Source organism: Zingiber officinale, chromosome 2A, assembly GCF_018446385.1.
Source record: "Zingiber officinale cultivar Zhangliang chromosome 2A, Zo_v1.1, whole genome shotgun sequence".
NCBI classification, from domain to species: Eukaryota; Viridiplantae; Streptophyta; class Magnoliopsida; order Zingiberales; family Zingiberaceae; genus Zingiber; species Zingiber officinale.
In genome coordinates this window covers 2,012,650-2,034,968 of record NC_055988.1, presented here as the reverse complement: position 1 = coordinate 2,034,968, position 22,319 = coordinate 2,012,650, and the positions used below count along the sequence as shown (strand labels likewise).

Genomic DNA, 22,319 nt, shown 5'->3' with positions numbered 1-22,319 from the left:
CTTCTGCGATACGAGTCATACTTAAGTGGACGATTAGATATACTAAGGAACATCTCTAAAATTCGCACTAGCACAATCTCGATAACTTGCCCTTATAGTTGCTTTAGTTTGAAGCTTGTTAACAAGTTCTAGGTTGCACATTGTCTATATCGAATAAACGATCCTATACTCTAAGCTTGTTCATGAATGTTCACGGGTCAATCTCATTAGAGTTCAAGTTTTTTAAGGAAGGTTTCGCGAGATCAGTGAAAGTAAAAACACTACAATGTTGCAGAGCAAACCATCACTACTCACAATGACTTCAATGATCTTTATAAATTATGGAAAATAGGTGAAGTTATACAAGAACCAAGAATCACCTCAATGATCAATTTATACATCAAGCAATGAAAATTTGTCGACCCTAAAGCTAAAAGAGTCAAAAGGAAGGATTAAACAAACAGTTTAGGAATCACAAAAGAGTGTTTGGGGGTAAATTCAAATGATCTGCTCGGTTCTACGAACCCACTGTTAATCTCTTTTGGATCGACTGCTTGGTTTCTGTCCAGTTGAGGTGCTGATGAGGGCAGACTGCTCTAAGTGGATTGGTTCTTGTGGTGGTGAGTTTGTGTAGCCAAGTAAGAAAGAGCTGATACAACATCGGCTATCCGAGGCCTCAAGCTCGGCTGGTCCTGAACGCACATTGCAGCAATGGCAATTGCTTGGTACAAGCCCCGTATCGGGTACTGACCCTGAAGCATTGGATCAACCATCTGTGGAAACTTCTTCCTGTCCTTGAACAATGGCTTCGCCTGCAGCCAAAAAGAGCATGGTTACCAAGGTTGAACAAACATTCAAAGTAATTCTAGTTGGAAAAGTAAGTTAAGAGTAGTTCATATTGCGCAATCTAACTATGCTAGCTCATGACATCCATCTAAATTTACAAACCTATTTATTAGATCACAACTGACCGTGCAGGACTAAACTAAGATGTCATACAAGGTTTTCGACCTCTTGGCATAGCCGGAGGAGATAGCTTACCTAGATCCACTTGAAACTCGCACATGTTGTTGTGGCTTAGAGATGATGATGCCAAAGAGGCATCTTGGTATAACAGCCAAAAGTATTCAAAGGCTGAACATGATAATTGCAAATACTAACTGAACTGAATGTTTGAGGTAAAACAAAATAGAGGTGATTAATAATATTTAAACGAGAAAAAGACACACAAAGGAAACAAAAAGAGATCATTGTACTTACCCACGAAACAAGATTTCGCTCGCCTGGACGTCTAAAATTGTCCATTGCTCTTCTTCCGGATATAAGTTCTAAAAGGACAACTCCAAAGCTATAAACATCCGACTTAAGTGTCAGTTGTCCAGTCATTGCATATTCTGGAGCACAATACCCATATGTGCCCATCACTCTGGTGGAGACATGAGTATTATCGCCGACAGGACCAAGTTTTGCTAGACCAAAATCTGACAACTTTGGGTTATAGTCCTCGTCGAGTAGAATGTTTGAGCATTTTAAATCACGATAAATCACAGGAGGGTTTGCCACATCGTGCAAGTACTCTAATCCTTTTGCTGCTCCAGCAGCTATTATCATTCTGTGGTGCCAGTCGAGCCGCCTCTTATCTGAAGAAAGGCCTCCTGCATTTGACATGGCCTTCATTGTCAGTCAAAATGTATATATAGTCATATTCATAATCAGAAATACACTAAATGAACTATTTATGCATACCGTGAAGATGATCTTCCAAGGATCCTAGTGGCATATATTCATAAACCAAAAGCCTTTGGTCGCCGTCAGCACAATACCCGATTAGATTAACAAGGTTGGGGTGGTGAAGCAGACCCAACATCATGACTTCAACCATAAATTCCCTATTTCCTTGTACACCATTGAGATCAAGCTGCTTTATAGCTACTGTCTGTCAAAAGAAACAGATTCATTGTTAGTCTTAAAGCAGGTCATCATGTATTCTACAAGAAACTAGTCTTCTTAAACCAAAGGAACTTTTCAAAATGTGCCCTTGTTTTACTCTTTCCTTAAGTGGGGGATCAATAAATGCCACACTTACACCCCCAATAATTCAAATACCTTTTTCTGTAAATACAACATATTTGATTCCATCCACAAATATATTTTCTTATCATATAAGTTTTGTACTGATAAGAATTCTACTTCCTACTGTTCATATCTTACGGTATGCATATACTATACCAATTTGTTATAAATCGAAAGAAAAAGAGAAGGGAGATAAGAAAACTATTCATACAAACTTTTAGGATCAGCACCAATGATCAATTACCTTGTGCGATGGCTGCTGCGGAAAGTATTGCATAGGTTAAATTTGTGTTTCAAAACAATGATATTCAAAGTTTAGGCTTATTATTCGAAGCTAAGATATAAATACTGGTTTACAAGTTACAAATTTACTTGATGGCCAAGGAACAGACAAGTAAATGTTCACAAAAACTAACCTGTTGAATGCTTTCCAACCTGCCTTTATAAACTCGACCAAATCCTCCTTCTCCCAAGAGGCAATCATCCCTGAAATTATCAGTTGCCTCAGCCAGCTCTTTAAACGGAAATGTTTTGGCAGAAATGTGCGAAGAGCCACATTTTGAGATCTTCCTTGAACCTTTATTCTTCCAGTCGAATGAGAATTTCGAATCTGACTTGGATTTTCCTGATAGTTAGACAAAGAGAGGAATGACTAATTTCCCCATCAACAATGGAAAGAAAAGGCACAAGCTGATCAAAGATCACATATTCCGAAAAAAACCATAAACAACCGATCATATTTAGTTTTACATGGCATGACACTAACAATCATCTAATGTGAATCAGATAGTTTTTTTTTTTTTCCCACAAGAAAGAAATTTGATTCCAAAAGCAAATTCCACGTCTACAAATAGCGGGAAACAACAATTACCAGGAGCCCCATCACATTTGAATCCCTTGAAGAACAAAGATTATACCAGGAATTCAAGAACAGAAACATGCATAAAAAGACAAACTTTCAGCATTGCTCAAAATCAGAACTTTAGGGAAAAAAAAACCGTGACTTCAAGGAAGACACCAGATTTCACCATCCGGACCGCCGTCGTCGGCGGAAGAAACCCTAATATAATCAAATCGGAGAGGGGAAAAAAAAAGGTGGGGCATTTCAGGTAGAAAATTTTTCGGAATACCAAGCGGAGGGTGGGGGATCTGCTGAGCCAAATCGTCCGCCGTCAGCGCTTTGGTGCAGGGAATGCAGAAACCCATGGCGGTGCCCCGACGGATGTTCCTCCCCTTCCTTCCTCTCCCTCGCCCTTCTCGCGGCTCGCTTCCGGCGATTGAAGCAAGAGAGAGAATGGGACGAGGGGAAGGAGGAGAAATAGGAAGGGCTTAATATGGGAAGGTCCCTGACGGGGAACTTGTACCGTTGGAGCGAGTGCAACAGCCATCTCCTAACAAGCGCGTCCATCAAATGCGTCAAGACAAGTCAAAATCTTTTTCGTCTTCTTCGCAACATTTTTAAAAGAGCCCCTGGGTTTCATTAATTTCCAATGGGCTCCCTATAGTTTTGTTTTACAAAAAGGTCCCTTTCAGTTTCGGTTTTTGCAGCCTAGTTATGTAAAAGAAAACAATCTAACTTGTCCACTCAATCAGCCTAAGTTGTTAGCCTAAGCTTCTCCCCTCCCTCTCACATTATTAATCAGGCTGTGTAATATTAAATCTGGGGTGATCGATTCGATCTTATGAAAATTTTCATCGATTAACAAGATAAATCTGATTTGTCTCACATGGCTCGATAATAAGACGTTATGGGGAAACATGAGAGCACCATGATTGATTCCATCCTCTATTGGTTGGCATGACTTTACAAGGACGACGAAAATTACAAAAGATTGGCGTACTATTTCTTGAGTTATCAATAATGATAATGCCTTTTTTTTATAAATTATAAGTTAAATTATGAGTATTCTTGTATGTTTATTTTTCTTTATATAAACATATTTTAGGGGTGATCAAAATGGATTCGAGAATTTTAGGACATAAGTTGATATTTTTAGACCATGGGTGAGGTGAAATGGTAATTTTGATAGACATACAGGGGATAAATTAATGTTTGTTAACTATGAGAGGGCGAAGTGTTGAGTTTGATAAACTTTGAGGGGCAAAGTGATCTTTTCTCATTAATCGCATAATTTGCTAGATAAAGTTTCTGTTAGGACCTTGACATCCGCTAGAGGGGGGTGAATAGTGTCTCACCCAAAACATTACTTCCTATAATGTTAGTGCACAGTGGAATACAAAAACAAACTAACAAATACGAAAGTTAACTTAAAAACAAGAAGGAAGAAGACAACAAACCAAACACAAACCCTAACACAAGGTGTTTACGTGGTTCGGAGATAACTTGCTCCTACTCCACGGCATGTCCGTAAGGTGGACGATCCCTCAATCCGTCGGTGGATTAGTCCCCGGCAAACTCCGGCTAGCTCAACCTCCTTGTGGGTGGAGAAACCTCACCACAACTCCAACCAAGATCTCTTGGCACACAAAGATCTCTTGAGCACAAGTAGACTACTAATTAGACTTTAACCAAGTCCAATTTCGTTACCTTGGCCGGCCATACCAAGCTCCTTCTTATAGAGCTTGGAACAAATCAGAACCTGATTTGCCCGTTACCAGTCGACTAGTCCTTGCACCAGTCGACTGGTGCCAGCCCAACGGCTCTGCTACAGTGCATTAGTCGACTGCTACAGTCACCAGTCGACTGCTACAGTAATGCTACAGTAACGCTACCGTAAACCCTAATTCTAGGATTTTACCTCGGGTACATTCACTTAGCACTCGTTCTCGCTCGACCAACCTAGACCTAGCCTTCTAGCCTCCTCCATCAGCCTTGCGTCCCTCGGATGCCTCCCCATCCTTCACGTCTTGCCTTCTGGAGCTTCCATCGGCCTTGTCATTGTTGTCGGGTCTTCATTTGCCAAGAGGTCGTGCCTCCGGGACTTCATCCATTGCCAAGTCACACTTGGACTTACGTTGCCAAGACTACATGCTTGGACTTACACCGCCAAGACTCATCCTTGGACTTTTCTCCTTTGCCAAGATCACACTTGGACTTACGTTGCCAAGACTACATGCTTGGACTTTCACCGCCAAGACTCACCCTTGGACTTTCCTTGTTGTACCTGTATCCTGCACACTCACAATGCATATCAAATACAACAATAAACCTAACTTAAACCTTTGCCCAAACATCAAAACTTAGGGCACCTAGATTGCTCCAACAATCTCCCCCTTTTTGATGTTTGGCAACCTGTTTAAGTTAGGGAAACATAAATGCAATACATATGCAAATAAATATGCAAATCAACTCATGCATAAATAATGGAACCTAAATCCCTAGGCTCCCCCTTCACCCAAGCTCCCCCTTGAGCTAGGATTTCCCGCAAAGGTAAACTTCTCCCCCTTTGCCTAAACAATCACTCCCCCTTCACCTAAGCTCTCCCTCGAGTTAGGATTTCTTACAAAGGTGTATAGATTTCTCACTTAAACCTAGACTTCTCCCCCTTTGCCATACATCAAAAAGAGCTCCAACAATATCCCAATTGTTGAAAACATGTCATCCAAATTGATCCTAAACTCATGTATTTATCCCCCATGGATCTCATACATTTAAACGAGTTGACACGGTCAAGAACAACGTTGAAAAACATTTTTAGGCTGGTATCAGTCGACTGAACTAGGTACCAGTCGACTGCCCCCTTCGACAGAACCTTACAGAAGCATTATGTGGTCGAAATCTACTGTTACCAGTCGACTGGTATCATCACCAGTCGACTGATATCGAAAAAATGAGCTTACAGAGACATTCTGTGCTCAAAAATACTGTTACCAGTCGACTGGTATCTGTACCAGTCGACTGGCACCCTATTTCTGTAAAAATCAACCTTTTCAGGCAAACTTCAGAAATGCACCAGAAATTCCCTAGACCTCCAAAAATCCCCAAATTTTGTGGAGAGGTCTATTGTACCCTTGTCTACTTGGGAAAAATATATATAAAAATATATTTATCACAGATCCCAAGATTGACACAAAATTCAAAACTAGCTAAATAGTTCAATTGAACATTGACCAAAGTCCTAATTTTGGCTTCCTCTTGATGTATTTGCCCATACTAAATCACAATACTTCCCTAGCATGGGTTTATATGACATCTATACATCAAAAATTAATTTTTATGTAATATGACCCCTAATATCATATTTTCATGCATGAAACACATCCCAATTGTGCCAACCCACTAGGTTAGAGACTTAAAGTCTGTCTCCTAACCACTTGGCACATTTGATAACCCATATATCATGGGTCCCAAAAGCTCTTCCTATCCTTAGGAATCTTAACCTTAGTCACCTCCCTTGGTGACTCATCCACTATGGCTAGGCCACTTCGATGCACCTCGGGTGACACTTGGACTACTAAATTCACATTCTTAACCTTAGACACCTTGTCTTTGATTAATTTCTTCTTGTCCTTAATCTTGGACACCTCATCCTTGCTATAATTATATGCTACCCTAGCATATTCCTTCTTATTGACCTTGGATGACTCTCCCTTGTCCTTGGTAACACCTCTCCTACCAATGTCATGTGCTACCTTAACACTTGACCTCCTTTTGGTCTTGGAAAAGATTTTTATGTTTTCAAATAGTAACTCCCTCTAAAAATATGGTCAAACTTCTATCATTGCACTAATAATGACTTGGGGTTCTTAAATAATTAGGAAAACCAAAACTCGAAGTTTTGAGGTTCAAAGTTCAATAATGAAACTAAACTTCAACCGAAACTTCACTCTAGTTTTTCTTAACCAATTCATACTTGTTTTCATCATGAAAACTCATGTAAACATTATTTAGGGTATACTTTTATCAGGGAAAAATAGTTTTCTATGAAAATACTTTCTATTTTCAAAGATTGACACAAATTTGAAAACTCTTGAAAACTTCAATGTTTTCTCCTAATTTGTGTCTAACTTTTCAATGATGATTACTATCAAAAGATAGTCTTCACAAAGGTTTTTCAAAAGTATTTTGAAATCATTTTCAAAACCAATATCCAACCACGTTCTTTGGGCTCAATGCACATGACTTGTACATTAGCTTTCCCAATGATTGAAAGACACATAACTATGTGTTTTGATGAACCTAAAACTCAACAAGATGCACTAGATCAACATCTTGAGTTTTGTTCACCATCTTAACATCTCACTTGTATCTAACGTGTATTAAAACACAAACAAGTCACCTTATAGTTCTTTGTGAGATGTATATTTGGTCTTGCCCTAAACTAAGGGATCATGCATCTCTATCTAGGCATTGTAAAAATCATGATCATCCATCTAGGTTGTCACTTGATATGATCCCTCTTGTTGAAACACTTCCATACATAATAAATGTCTTTTGTCCTTAATCACAAGGAAATTGACATACTGCATGATGATTAATGACATACATCAAAATAAACAATTTTCAAAAGCAAAGCATGTTATAGCTACATGATGTATGTATGACATGACATGGTATTTTTGTATTTTTCATAATAAAATGTGAATGCTAAATATAATGTCATGACATATGATGGACAAATAATCATGGTAAGTTAGCATAAATAAAATTTACCTAGATTACCTATCTAAGTATTCTTATCCCTAGCTAACTCAAAATTTAACCCTAGATTACCTAATTTTATCAAGAAAATGTCAAACCCCAACTTGACATTTCTTTAATTTCTTTCTAAATTTGTGCCATTTTAAGTTAAACAAATTCCTCAAAGTATGGCACATTTTACTCTTTCCAAGAGTAAATGAAATCAAATTAAAACTTAGATTCGCCTTTAACCTTCTAAGAAAATGTCAAAACTCCAACTTGGTATTTCTTATCCTTTTCTAAATGTGTCAATTTAAATTAAGTTCAAAACCTCAAAGTTTGACACATTTTACTCTTCCAAAGAGTAAACATCTTACATTAGGACCTAGATTTTCCTTTAATTACCCTAAGAAGATACCAAACCCCAATTTGGTATTTCTTATGTTTTCCACATTGTGCCAATTTAATTCAAACATAATTCCTTAAGATTTGGCACATGTTACTCTTTCCAAGAGTGACAATTTGGATTAAGGTTTGCATTTCCCTTAATTCCATAAGAAAATGTCGAATTCCAAATTTGGCATTACTTTTGCTTCTCTCTAGTGTGTCAATTTAAATTATATTTAACTCCTCAAATTTTGACACATATATTACTCTTTCAAAGAGTAACCCAATAACCTTTTTCTTTTTCAAAGGTTAACAATAACCTTGAAAATGCTCTCAAGTGTCAACTTTACAAAGGTTGGGTTAACTACCTTTCCAATTGGAGTTGACACTCTCTAGCCTATCTAGGGTGTAGAGAATATGCTCCTAGGAACCCAAAACCTATTGGTGCTCCTTGGATGCTCTAGGTACTCACTAGGGATGACTTCCATAGATACCTTCCTAAGGACCTTTCTAGGCTTCTTAGAAACCTTGGTCACTTCCATTAGGTCACTTCTAGGGCTAACTCCCCTTGTAACATTATTTGTGACTTTGTTTAGCCTTTTTGGAGCCTTAGTCACCTTTACTAAGTCAACTCTAGGGATGACCTCCCTTGTGACCTTCTTTGTGACATTATTAGACTTCTTAGAAGTCTTAGTCACATTGGTCTTTGCAAAAGTACTCTTAGGGACAACTTCCCTTGTACTTTTAGCTTGACCACTAAACCTAGGGTTGGTCCCATAACTATATGGAACCCTATGAAAGGAAGTCACATCCTTCTTGGCTTTAGGTTTGTATCCCAAACCTATATAGCCATTGGATGGCTCTTGTCTAGCTTTTCCTAGGTTATGCTCATTTTGACCCCTAAGAATATTTTCCATTCTTGCTAGGGTTCTTTCTAAATTATCAAGTCTTGACCTCAAGACTTGGTTTTCCGTCATTGAATCCATAGACTTGGATTTTTCTTGACCCCTATGAGTATTTCTATATCTAGGCATATATCTATAATCCTTAGAGTTATTGCCTAAATTGTTATTTACCTTCCTAGCCTTAGGTGTGATAAATCTAGCATGAGGAGGGATATATTTATCCTTAGATTTATCATGCATTCTATTTTCATGATAAATAGTATTATAACGATTTAAATTTGAACTAGCATTCAAGTTAGGATTTACCTCCCTTACCCTTGAAGCTCTCTTCTTCTCCCACTTCTTCAAGTGCACCAATTTCTTGAGCTCTCCTCTCCTTGGGCACTTTGTGTGGTAGTGACCCCACTCACCACATGTAAAGCACCTAATGTGCTTCTTCTCCTCCTTCTTCTTCTTCCTACAACTCACATTAGTTTCTAAATTAACTTTAGTGAGTTGAGGGTTTACCTCCTTTACCTTCTTGAGTGAAGGACACCTACTCTTGTAGTGCCCCATCTTACCACACTCAAAGCATTTGAAGTGGTCCTTTGTGCTCTTCTTGGTACTTGAGGTGGAGGGTTGAGCTTCCAAGATCTCCTCTTCCTTGGATTGCTCTTCTTCCTCTTCACTTGAAGATGTCGATGATTCCACTTCTTCCTCCCTTGAAGATGTGGATGATACCTCCTCATCTTCCTTCTCCTCCTCGGATGTTGACCTTATGTCAACATCGGATTGGTCATTCTCTTCTTGGACCAATGAACCCTTCTCCTTGGACTCCTCTACTCCTTGGAATTGTGACGGGTCTTCATGATAGGCAATGATCTTTTTCCAAAGATTACATGCACTTGTGCATTCACCTACACTCACAATGATATTAGAAGGTAGTAAATTATGTAAAATTCTCGTTACCTCCTTGTCCGCCTCCGATTGCTCTCGTTGCTCTTCGGTCCAATGCCGAGGTCGGAGGCGTTTACCCTTCTTGTCCGTAGGAGCTTCAAATGGGTCACTCAAGACAACCCATTGATTCCAATCCATTTGGAACCATGTCTCCAACCGCTTCCTCCAATAATTGAAGTCTTCTTTATCATACGGAGGTGGAATTCGGATATCCCATCCGAGCGGTCCTTCGGACTCCATCTTCTTCTTCCTCTAGCTTCTTGCTCTCTTGGCGGTTAGTCCGTAGAAGAGCGGCCTCGCTCTGATACCACTTGTTAGGACCTTGACGTCCGCTAGAGGGGGGGTGAATAGTGTCTCACCCAAAACTTTACTTCCTATAATGTTAGTGCACAGCGGAATACAAAAACAAACTAACAAATACGAAAGTTAACTTAAAAACAAGAAGGAAGAAGACAACAAACCAAACACAAACCCTAACATAAGGTGTTTACGTGGTTCGGAGATAACTTGCTCCTACTCCACGGCGTGTCCGTAAGGTGGACGATCCCTCAATCCGTCGGTGGATTAGTCCCCGGTAAACTCCGGCTAGCTCAACCTCCTTGTGGGTGGAGAAACTTCACCACAACTCCAACCAAGATCTCTTGGCACACAAAGATCTCTTGAGCACAAATAGACTACTAATTAGACTTTAACCAAGTCCAATTTCGTCACCTTGGCCGGCCATACCAAGCTCCTTCTTATAGAGCTTGGAACAAATCAGAACCTGATTTGCCCGTTACCAGTCGACTGGTCCTTGCACCAGTCGACTGGTGCCAGCCCAACGGCTATCTCAACGGCTCTGCTACTGCTACAGTAATGCTACAGTAACGCTACAGTAACCCCTAATTCTAGGATTTTACCTCGGGTACATTCACTTAGCACTCGTTCTCGCTCGACCAACCTAGACCTAGCCTTCTAGCCTCCTCCATCAGCCTTGCGTCCCTCGGATGCCTCCCCATCCTTCACGTCTTGCCTTCTGGAGCTTCCATCGGCCTTGTCATTGTTGTCGGGTCTTCCTTTGCCAAGAGGTCGTGCCTCCGGGACTTCATCCATTGCCAAGTCACACTTGGACTTACGTTGCCAAGACTACATGCTTGGACTTACACCGCCAAGACTCATCCTTGGACTTTCCTCCTTTGCCAAGATCACACTTGGACTTACGTTGCCAAGACTACATGCTTGGACTTTCACCGCCAAGACTCACCCTTGGACTTTCCTTGTTGTACCTGTATCCTGCACACTCACAATGCATATCAAATACAACAATAAACCTAACTTAAACCTTTGCCCAAACATCAAAACTTAGGGCACCTAGATTGCTCCAACAGTTTCAAATTACCAAATTACGGAGATGGAATTTCCAAAATATCTTGATTCAAGTTTCCAAATTAGTACGTATCTCATATCTATTTTACTTCTCCATATTTAACCTAATTAATTATTATAATGTAGCAATTGATTTAGGATATTGTTCCTCCATATAGTAAAATTTTGAATCAATTGCTATAACACTTAATTATTTTTTTTAAATGATTGATTTATGATAAAAAATCATTACTCTAATGTATTATTGTACAAAATTAATATTTAAGGGTATAAAAATAATTAGAAAATTTAAAAGACCTGATTTCATATTATTTCGAGCTCTCTAGGTTGATAAACTGATTTTGTCTGAAACTGTCGATGAACCTAAAGAGACATGAAATCAGATTATATGTGTTCATCTAGTTCTCTTTATTATATTTATACTCTCAAATATTAATTTGACATAATAGATTGAGAGTAATGATTTTTTAAATACAAATCAATCATTTAAAAATGATTAATAATTGCTACATTGTAGTAATCGATTCAGGATCTTACTGTGCTGATGAATTATATCTTAATTAAATCGATTATTAAAATATTAATTGATTTAAAAGTTCAATTTGTTTTAAAAAATTCACTACTCTCAATATAATAGGTCAAATTAATATTTGAGTATATGAATATAATTAAGAGAAATAGATGAATACATAGAGTCTGGTTCAATGTCATTTCGAACTCTCTATATATGAGCCGATTTAAGCCAAAATCGATTAATGATCCTAGAAAGCTCGGAATGATATGGAATTAGGTCATATGTGTTCGTCTAGTTTTTCTAATTTTATTCATACCCTCAAACGTCAATTTGACACACTATATTGAGAGTAATGATTTTTTGAACACAAATGTACATGAAAAATTTGATTCATGTTTAAAAAAATTACTTATTTCAATATATTGGGTTAAATTAATGTTTGAGAGTATGAATATAATCAGGAGAACTAGACGAAAACATAAAACCTAATTTCATCTCATTCTGCACTCTCTAGGTTCATGTTTCCATTTTGCTCGAAATCGGTCAAAATGAGCTAATGGACTTAAAGAGCTCGATATGGAACTAGACCCTATGTGTTCGTCTAGACTTCCTAATTATATTCATACTCTCAAATATCAATTTGACCTAATATATTTAAAGGATGATTTTTTTAACACGAATTATATTTGTTGGACACATTCATGTTAAAAAATTACTATTCTCAATATGGTATATCAAATTAATATTTGAAAATATTAATATAATTAAGATAATTAGATAAACATATAGTACCTAGTTACATGTCATTTCGAATTTTTTTAGGTCTATCAATTAATTTTGATCCAATCTGATTAATGAACGTGATTCGAATGTATTTATTTATTTCTTTTGATTATATATATATATTTAAATATTAATTTGAGATAATATATTGATAATAATATTTTTTTAATATGAATTAGATTTTAAAATTTAAAATTTAAAGTCACAAAATCATTCTCAATTGATAGATTGGGAACGGTAAAAAGGGTTAAAATAAGTATATGGATTATTCGATTTAATAATTTTAAAAGTGGATACATAATTAGGATAGGCAGAAACGTTAGATACGTGGCACGGTAATTTATTATTTATCAGATTGTTCAAATTTGTGGTGCCATTTCCCCGATCCCCAATGGCGATGCCCATTCGAGCTACTTCGCCGGCGACAGCCAATCTCGCCGGGAAAAGGTTCATGCGCTGCCGATCCTCCGCTTCCGTTACTGCTACGAGAATTCGTAACTTCGACCAAGCCTTCCGCCTCTTCTCTCCCCCCAAGGAGAGGATCCGGTGCTCCCGCTTCTTCCCTCCTCTCTTTGCAGTGTCCGAGCCCATAGGTGACGTTGCAACCCTAACCTCTTCATCCCTAACCTGTTCACTCTACCCGTCGCAATCCCTGTGCCTGCTGCTTTCGATTTGCAATGATTCTTCTTATTTATGTGCTCAACAATTATTTTTTTAATTTTTTTTTTTTGTTAAAGATCAATTTTTATAATAAATTATTAAATTGAATTAGATTTTCGCATCAAACTTCTAGGAATCTGTTGCCTTTATTCGCTAACTGAATTCGATTCATCTTCTCATCATAGAAGCACAGGGTATACTGGGAAAGGATGGATACCATATACTTTATGACTTTGATTAATTATGTTTATCAAGATTGAGGAATATCACTTTTTTTACTGTTTTAACTTGTCTGTAGGAAACAATTTGTATTGCGTTTGTTGATATTATACTAAGGTGCCAACTAGCTTGGTTGGTAAGTTTCTTAGGCAGTTGTCTTGCGTTTACTTCCCAGTTCCCACGTTGATTGGGGGTGATTATGCAGTTGTTTTGCATACTTCTTCAGCTTGCAAAATATATTTTTGTTATTCATGATATACGTTGACAACAGGTGGTGCTTCTGCAGTCACTTATGAAGACCTCACAAATTCCCTGGAAAATGTAGAAGTTTTTGATGTTATTGGTAAAGCTATTCGCATAACTGATCTGTGGAGAGATAGGAAAGCTGTAATTGCATTTGCACGCCATTTTGGGTGATCTACTACTCTGCGCTCATTATTTTATGTTGAGTTAGCACAGAGAAGAATCAATAATTTTCTGCTACTCCAGATGTGTCTTTTGCCGTAAACGTGCTGATCTTCTTGCTTCCAAAAAGGTATTGCAACTAAATGTTCCTGGAAGATGAAATTAATTTGCCACGATCATAGTAGGTAACTGGTTGAGATGATATCAATAAGAAAAATCTTGTATGGTATGACAAAGTATGTGCCTCTGGACAATGCATGTAATATCTATTGAAAGAAACTACATTGGTTGTTGTATATACTTGATCTGGAAAGTAGTGTCATTATTTTTTATTGTTCCTTGTGCATATTGCCACTGCGCACTGTAGCTCATAAATTTCTTAATAGATTGCATATCATTTTAATCCTAAAGTCCATGTTATAACTGAATGAGATGCATCAATGATCATCTATAACCTATATTCTTATTTTTGTGGCTGCTATTTCAAGGAGCTCATGGATGCAGCCGGAGTCGCACTTGTTTTGGTTGGGCCTGGTACCGTTGAACAGGTATGACAACAATTGGTAAGCCATGTCATCATAGTTGGATCAGAGTAATTTATTAATCAAATTAATACCGTAGAATGTGATTTTGATTATGACTCCATATTAACTTATGGGAATGGTGTAAATGTTGATTATGTAGGATCGAAAATAATTTAGATATCTCCATAATTACATGATATTGTCCGCTTTAGGTCTAAACTCTCATGGTTTTGCTCTTGGGCTCTACCCAAAAGGCCTCAGCCAATGGAGATAGATTTTTCCCATGTGTTTTCAATGTGGGACTATGTTTGCAACCTTGCAACCCCAACAATCCCCCCCTCAAACAAAGAACTGGGTCTTCCTGCCCCTCAGTCCACCCGACCTACTAGGACTTCCTGCCTAGTGTCTGGTCCTCTTGATCCGAACATAGGAGCCCCCACTTTCTTTGTTCGAGGTCAATATTGTACCCACATGGCTCAATCAGACCATAGCTCTTGTGCACAGTCGGCGGTTAAACCTTCTGGCAGTCCGTCCGGGCTCTGATACCAATTGTAGGATCGAAAAGAATTTAGATATCTCCATAATTACATGATATTATCCACTTTGGGTCTAAGCCCTCATGGTTTTGCTCTTGGGCTATATCCAAAAGGCCTCATCCAATGGAGATATCTTTCTCTTTATAAACCCATGATTTTTCTCATGTGTTTTCAATGTGGGACTATGTTTGCAACCTTGCAACCCCAACAGATTATATATAAAAATGTTAAGGAGAGAAATAATATCTCCAAACCAATGACACCATCAATATTGCTTCATTGATTTGAAGAAGGTAATAAAGGGTGTGCTCCAAGTGAGCTTGTGCATTCTCTAAGCCACATATTTAAGAAAATAGTGAAATGTATCATGATTCTTTAGGCAATATTCCACATTTTCTAGTGCAATTGATATGTAAACTTAAGTTGTGTTGAGAATAATTTAGATGATTTCATTTGCAACAACAATAAAATCTACCAGCAACTTTATCATTTTTGGTTTAACTATTTTGTCCATTATGACAATTCTGGTACAGGCAAAGGCATTTATTGAGCAAACCAAATTTGAAGGAGGTATGTTTCTGTTGATAGTAAGAAAGTTATATTTCTTGTTTGTTATCATCTTTGCTTTACACTTCTTTTAAACACTTAAAAATAGTCAATGTTTGGGTATATTGCATATTCTTATCTAGTAGAAACTGATTGATTATGCAGATGAAATAAGATGATTTTTATGATATTTTTATTACCTGCCTATTTTTTATATCTGTTGATTTGATTTTAACTATGAAAATGCCTTCATGCAGAAGTTTATGCAGATCCTACCCATTCATCTTATGATGCAATCAAGTTTGCTTATGGCGTTTTGACAACTTTTACTCCATCTGTATGTAGTTGAAGCTCTTAACTCAAAAAATATTCCTTCAATATTCTGTAAATAATTCATCAATCATATAAGGTTTTTCTCTTTCCAGAACTATTTTTTCTTGTAGTATCTGATTTATCATCTTGGTAATTTCAGGCTGGTAAAAAGATCCTAGAATTATACTTAGAAGGCTATAGACAGGATTGGGAGCTGTCATTTAAAAAGAACACAGTTGAAAGAGGTGGTTGGTATGTTGATTTATAAAGACAATTCATTTTTTAAATACAGGAAATCTGTTGCTTATCCTGGACTTTGATGTCATTTTATATTAGTAGAACTTCATTAAAAAGAATTAAGGACGATAAAAAATTAAAGCAAATTGAAAAGATCTGACAATTAACATTTTCCTGGTTCTGTGGTGGCCTATTCTGGCTCCTAGTTGCATAGTCACTTTCATACTGTTTTCATATAAAATTTTAATTCCTTAAATGACACAATTTAAATGTAATTGTATAACTAAGTTTCCTTTGTTGTCTCTACTACAAGTTAAGTGCTTGCTTGTTTCATTTGTTGCATGTAAGACTATGCGATGTGTATGATGGGTTTTGATTTTCTCATGGAAATTTTATGAAAACTAAATAAACTTGGAAGACAAAAGCTTAGGGTTGGTCCTGTCCTGGTATAAGGTTCCAGTTTCTTAAATAGAATCAACAGTGTCGCATTGCTGAGTTACGGAGTGAAACTGAGCAAAGTAACATCTTTGCAGATTTATACACCAAATTACATTAATGATGTTTGACCAAAGTATAGTCAATTTATCAAACTGACCATGAATCATGTATTTCTCGACCTTTCTTATTGCTTTTCAAATTTTGATATTGTGTAATAAGCTGGCATGTTTATCCAAACTTTGTTGGTTGACCTGTGCATTACAAACTGTTCTTTCTTCTTGTACAGGCAACAAGGAGGCATAATCATAGCAGGCCCTGGTGTGAACAACATCTCATACATCCACAAGGTAAATTTTGTTTCTCCAACTGAATTAGTTTTTAGAATTTGTATTCGCAACATCCTCGGTGAGTTCTCCATGCCCCGTCATCTAGATTTTATTTGTCCCTTGTTGGATTTACATGTTTGTTTGTTTAGTAATCTGCTTTCGCGCATTGTAGGATAAGGAAGCTGGAGATGATCCACCTATCGAAGATATTATCAAAGCATGCTGTCAATGAGAAAAGGATGGATAACTGACCTACTTGTTTTACGGTACGCGATGGACCGACGGTAATATCTCTTTAAGAGAGTATATTTCAGTTTAAACTCATATCCAAATTTATCACATCTGCATATAAATAGTCATGTTTATGTGTAAATATGTTTCAAGGAATCCAACACCAAGGCTGTGCATGATTGTGTCCATCCTAAATCCTAAATCTTAAAATCATAAACCATGAACACTTGACTAACCCCCCTCGGTTGGTCTTAAATTTATCCCTCAATTCCATGCATCCACCCGATTTTCGACGGACAAACTTTTGAACAATAAAAAATTTTGACGTAGAGGTATTTTCGTGTCTTCTCGGTTGAATTTCTAATGTGGTAAACAGGGAGAGCTCTTTGAACTTTTTCCCTCGTGGATTCAAAAGGCTTTTGATCTTGAAAACACCAGTCAAAAGAACACACTGTCGATCATTTGCACTTTTTCCAATCAAATTTTCCTCTATTTTTTTTCCTTTTAAATTAATAGGAGTACAATTCCAATTGTGGCTCTTCCTTTGGAAGATTACGTAGCAAAGAATCTTATTTTCTGTGTTTTATTTATTTATTTATCTATTTATTTTAGTTTTTTTTCCGAAATAGTTGTTTTATCTTTCCTATTTTTTTTTAGAGAAAATAAAAAGTTTTCTTTCGTTGAGTGCTGACTGCTATTCTATCTTTATTCTCTCACCTTTTTAGGGCATAAAAAAAATAGTTTTTTTTTTTTTTCCAAACTTAGTTTTAAGTTGGTGTTGACTGGACCTTTTCAAAGTTTTCCCAAGGGCGACAAATCTATCATTAGATTCTCGCCAGGCTGTCATGTTTCTTTGCCACAGTCAACAATTGATTTAGATTTGGCTTTTTATAATTTGCACGTGCAGCTTCTCATCTCCCCGTTCCAGTCTTGCACACTAACCTTGCAGTCAAAGTACATCCAACAAGAACGTTATTATCTTCAATAAGCTATCGAAATTCAAGTAGTTATCCAGATCTAAACAAGACGAGACATCTAGCTCTAAATTCAATTCAAGTTCTACAAGTAGATGAGATGAGAATGATCCTTCATCTTTATCCACTCATCAATGCTTTGAGCCACAAAAGAAATCCACAAGAAAGCTCTCTCTCTCAAGAACATTTCTATCGAAATTCAAGTAGTTACATGAATCTAAACTAGTTCGAGTTCCAAGTGTGAACCAAATGAGTCAACCTTGCTCAATTCAATTCAAGTTCCACGAGTTGACTAAATTAAACATCTCCACGTATTCCTTTGAACGTTTCCACATCTTCCTTCCTCTGTTCTCTTAAGAAAGCCTTGCCGAACAAGCAACTACATGCATAAATAAGGCTCGAACTCTTCTCCATGCCTAACACTTCTCCCCTCTTCTCTCTCAAGCCATGGAGCAGCACTCGAACTTCTCGGAGCAGAGCAATAAACAGAGGAGGCGGCCGCTGCCGAAGCGAGGCCAGGTCAAAGCCGGGATCTTTAAGGGCATCGCGAAGGCAGTCATCCCCGTGGCCTTCAAGAAAAGAAGCGACGGTGGCTTCACCTCCGACGAGGCTTCTCCGGCGACGAAGAGCGGCTATACTTCCAGCTTTGACGACGAAGACGAAGATCGATGAGTCGCGGAGAATTCGGAGGAGAGTGAATTCCTATGAGTGTGTATGTATGTATGTATGTATATGTTTTTTTTGAAGCTCGGCTCTGTTTTTGAAGGGAAGGGATAACGATAGTTTCTCTTTTTTCTGTTCTTGCTACTGGAAGCTGGAAACAGAGTCAGTGGCAGGCAGGGCGGTGTCATTTGGGATGATTTGTGAATAAAAAATTGTGATTTAAATTGCCTTTGTTCTCGAGTTTGGATTCAGTTCTCTAGATTTCTTTCGATTTTTTGTTCAGATTTCGCTACTGTTTCTCGGCGATTTTGGTTTGCAAGAAGGAGAAAAAAACAGAGCAATGGCAGCGAATAATGGATTATTCTGATTCCTTGCTTTTCGACATAAATAATATAATCAATATTTACTTGGATAATTAATGGGTGTCTATATATGTAAGCAGATTGATGATTTAAAAGGGTTAAATATACAAATAAACTTTTAAATAAATTCACAAATTACTCGAGAAATTCAATTCATCTTTCTTTTACCATTCAAAGTTCGTCAGTTGGTTTAGTTGGCCTCAGTGATATTTAAATAAATAAATAAATAAATAAATATTTGATTTGTATGAGCTGGCAAGAGAATCGAATCGAAAAGGTTCGATCTGATTAACCTCATCACTTGTAAACTGACAGTCGGGAGCCCCGTAAATATTTATAAATTTTTAGTTGAAATTTTTTATTTTTATTAATCAAATTAAATTTGATCGATAATTTTTAAATTTTATTACTGACGGTAGATTTAATCAATTTTTTAAAATTAAAATTATTTATTAATTATATTTTTTAGTAAATAATATTTTATAATTTTTAATAAAAATTTTAAAATAATATTTAATTTTATTTTTCTTGTCCCTGCTCACCACTAAAAATTGTCCCCCCTCTCTCTTATACCGAAAGACGGACACCGAGAGCCAATGAAGGGAAGTCCTTGGCGACCAAGAAAACAATTCCAGCTGTCTCTTTTTAATCTCAACCGCTACTTTTTTTCTTCCTTATCCAGTTCGCACACTGGAGTGCACTCTATGGGCACGTGACGATCAGTCTCCGATACACATTTTAAAACACGTGGGACAATGAATCAGGTCGCTTCCATTATCAGTATGGGTGCAATTAAATAAGTAATTAACCCATCATTTTGTTGTCTAATCCTCCATCAATCAAAAGTAACCCACTAACTACTCAATTAACAGTAGAATTTTATCAGATATAATCGCGTCATATATGTGACGTCACGCTTTGCATAAGGCATCATTACCCAAGCGGCACCACTTTTCTTTGTTCGCCGTGAAAACGGGGATTTTAAAATAATAAAAAAAATTTTGTTTTTCGGATGTGAATGAAATTTTAAAAATGAATATTTAAAATACTAAAATATAAGGGCCAATCTAAAATATGTAATCAGTGAGGTAAAACATCATTTCCTTATTAATAATTTTTATTTTTTTATTTTAAAAAAAAAGAGTTTTTTTAGGATTAAATGTGAATGGATCTGATATTAAAAATAGATTCACGAGCAGAGGATATGGAGAGGAATATACCGTTTTCTTTATTCTTCCGGACCTCCTTAGGATAAGGAAATGGATTACTGATAATTTATCGTAATTATGATTTGATCGTAATTATAATTCATCTTTAGATCATAATTATGATTGGATCATAATTAATTATAGTCTATCTCTAAATTTATCATCACATCAAATTATAATTTAGATCAGAATAAATAGTAAAAAATCGTTGAAAGTGGACAAATATCTGAATTAATGGATGCTGAGTGGGGGGCGACCTCTGACCTTCCGTTCCGATCCAACTATTACCCGATGGATATGATGAAATCAAAAAAGTATCATAACTAATTTCGATCAGATTATGATCACAATCCGATCATAATTATAAATGATTCATGACCTATATTTTTTTTTTTTAAAAGACCAAAAGATCTGCTCCCGTTTTTTTGCTTATATATATTGGCCGGCCGGGTCACTCTTTCAAGAACTCACCTCCTTCCTCCGATTAAGCGTTAGAAGAAGAATGGACGGTGGACGCAGGAACGCCGGCGAGCAGGAAAGGAGGCCGACGGGGAATCCCGACCCGCGGAGGGGAAACATCACGAGAAGGGTCGTTAGGGAAACGGCTGAAACGGTGGTGGCGGCGGCGGCTGCGGCAGCAGCGGCGGTGGCGGCTGCTGCGCGCGGCGACGGCGGAAGCTCCGCGTCTCGGCGCAGCACAAACGCCTAAGGATCGGGCTGGTCATGGAAAAAAGATGAAATCCCAAGTGTTGGAATAACGGCCGGATAGTAGTGTGTGTGTGTGTTCTCTGCTATTCCGGCTGGGAAGTTATCTGGCTTCTTAATGATGTAGTGGCGGGAAACGCGTGTTTCTGCATGCTGTTCCGGCCGGGAAGTTATCGTCTTTCTTATGCAGTAGAAAACTGTGTTCTGATCTGAATATCATGCATATCTAATTGGTTTCGAAGTTCGAACCCCCAAATTAAGTCTGTAGCAGGGCCAGATGGCTGCCCTATGCAACGAGTGAGGATCGGAGTGGATTACGATGGGGGAAATTAAGGAGAAGAGGTGAGCGGTGGTATAGTTCTGTTGGCAATAAGTTCTTGATGCATGAGCTAGCGCAGGAGGAAGCACCATCTCGATCGAGCTAGCTCGACGATGGGGATGTGGTCGCGGATGGGATCCGCATAGCTACTTCGTCCCAGAGCTCACTGACCGACCTCCTCGAGAGTTTCTAGTGCAGCGACGGAGAAGAAAAGGTAGAAGAGAGAGAGAGTGCAGCGACGGAGAGGAAAAGGTGGAAGAGAGAGAGAACTTCGAGAGAAAAAACAAAAAAAATTGGAAGAAGCACACAACTATGCCTCCCCCCTCTCTCTGTCTTTCTCGCATCAGATTGGGCCTATCAGACAATGGCCCGATGCTGCCGACTCCGGTCTGGATTCGAATCTTGATATAGCGTGGCCAAAATAAATATTATTATTGAAATGATTTATTTTCTCCATATTAATCCTTGACAACTTGCCAACTTAAGCCATCAGACAATAAAAAAACGCCAGAGCTTAAACCCGTGTTCGAGCGCGATGTCGATAGTTACAAAGGCTGGATAGGAAGTGAGAGGTTCGAGAGCTGATGAAAGGATATTATTTCATTTTCACATGTCTTTATGGGTAAATATTCGGTTAAAATTTAATTGATTGATTTTCAAATAAATTTCAATTACAATATTAACTTTGTATGTAATCTTCATATCCAAAAAATTTTGTTTCCACTCTCTACATGCAAAATATTACTTGTTTTAATCCTTCATGTAAATATTGATACCTAAATTGTCCCTCAAAATTTTTAGGTAAAAAAATTCCAAAATTGAATACCAAAAGTCCAAAAATGAGTATAATTCTGGCTAAAGTCAGTACTTTATATTAAAAATCGAGTATATTTTCTATCAAAATTGTCCCTCTTATTTTTTAGGTATAAAAAGTCTAAAAATAAGTATAATTCATGTTAAATTCAGCACTTTACACTATAATCTAGTACTCTATACTAAGATCGAGTGTATTTTCTATCAAAATTAACTCTCATATTTTTCGATACAAATAGTTTAAAAATGAGTATAATTCCTATTAAATTCAGCACATTAAACTAAAATCGAGTATATTTTGAGGTGAAAAAAATTGTA

General features: G+C 37.4%; 2 protein-coding genes across 5 annotated transcripts; one reads left to right on the top strand and one right to left on the bottom strand.

Moving 5' to 3' along the window:
• Window positions 1–296: 296 nt before the first annotated feature.
• Window positions 297–3,453, bottom strand: LOC122040498 (probable serine/threonine-protein kinase PBL7). Its single transcript, XM_042599836.1, has 5 exons — window positions 3,183–3,453; window positions 2,469–2,677; window positions 1,726–1,915; window positions 1,240–1,634; window positions 297–791 (listed from the first exon to the last, which is right to left on the bottom strand). Exons 1-5 carry the CDS (start codon window positions 3,256–3,258, stop codon window positions 576–578), a joined length of 1,086 nt encoding a protein of 361 aa, XP_042455770.1. The 5' UTR covers window positions 3,259–3,453; the 3' UTR covers window positions 297–575.
• Window positions 3,454–12,856: 9,403 nt separating this feature from the next.
• Window positions 12,857–18,818, top strand: LOC122040497 (thioredoxin-like protein AAED1, chloroplastic). 4 transcript variants are annotated; one of them, XR_006128633.1, is made up of 10 exons: window positions 12,857–13,116; window positions 13,674–13,815; window positions 13,892–13,937; window positions 14,296–14,355; window positions 15,401–15,437; window positions 15,671–15,750; window positions 15,886–15,977; window positions 16,687–16,747; window positions 16,899–17,010; window positions 18,377–18,818. XR_006128633.1 is itself a non-coding variant. In XM_042599834.1 (10 exons), the coding sequence occupies exons 1-9, from the start codon at window positions 12,915–12,917 to the stop codon at window positions 16,956–16,958; spliced, it is 780 nt and encodes a 259-aa protein (XP_042455768.1). In that variant the 5' UTR covers window positions 12,857–12,914; the 3' UTR covers window positions 16,959–16,992; window positions 18,377–18,818. The 4 variants fall into 4 exon arrangements, 3 of the variants coding, with proteins under 3 accessions (XP_042455768.1, XP_042455769.1, XP_042455766.1); XM_042599834.1 differs by having other exon boundaries at window positions 16,899–16,992; XM_042599835.1 differs by lacking the exon at window positions 18,377–18,818 and having other exon boundaries at window positions 13,689–13,815; window positions 16,899–17,145.
• Window positions 18,819–22,319: the final 3,501 nt, after the last annotated feature.

Bases quoted from the DNA above. Each gene is read 5' to 3' on its own strand.
- LOC122040498 (XM_042599836.1), bottom strand. From the start codon at position 3,258: ATGGGTTTCTGCATTCCCTGCACCAAAGCGCTGACGGCGGACGATTTG. The intron at 2,678-3,182 runs GTATTCCGAAAA...TCTAACTATCAG, and splicing joins GATCCCCCACCCTCCGCTTG to GAAAATCCAAGTCAGATTCG. The intron at 1,635-1,725 runs GTATGCATAAAT...TGTCAAATGCAG, and splicing joins CTTGGAAGATCATCTTCACG to GAGGCCTTTCTTCAGATAAG.
- LOC122040497 (XM_042599834.1), top strand. From the start codon at position 12,915: ATGGCGATGCCCATTCGAGCTACTTCGCCGGCGACAGCCAATCTCGCC. The intron at 13,938-14,295 runs GTATTGCAACTA...TGCTATTTCAAG, and splicing joins ATCTTCTTGCTTCCAAAAAG to GAGCTCATGGATGCAGCCGG. The intron at 15,751-15,885 runs GTATGTAGTTGA...TGGTAATTTCAG, and splicing joins TGACAACTTTTACTCCATCT to GCTGGTAAAAAGATCCTAGA.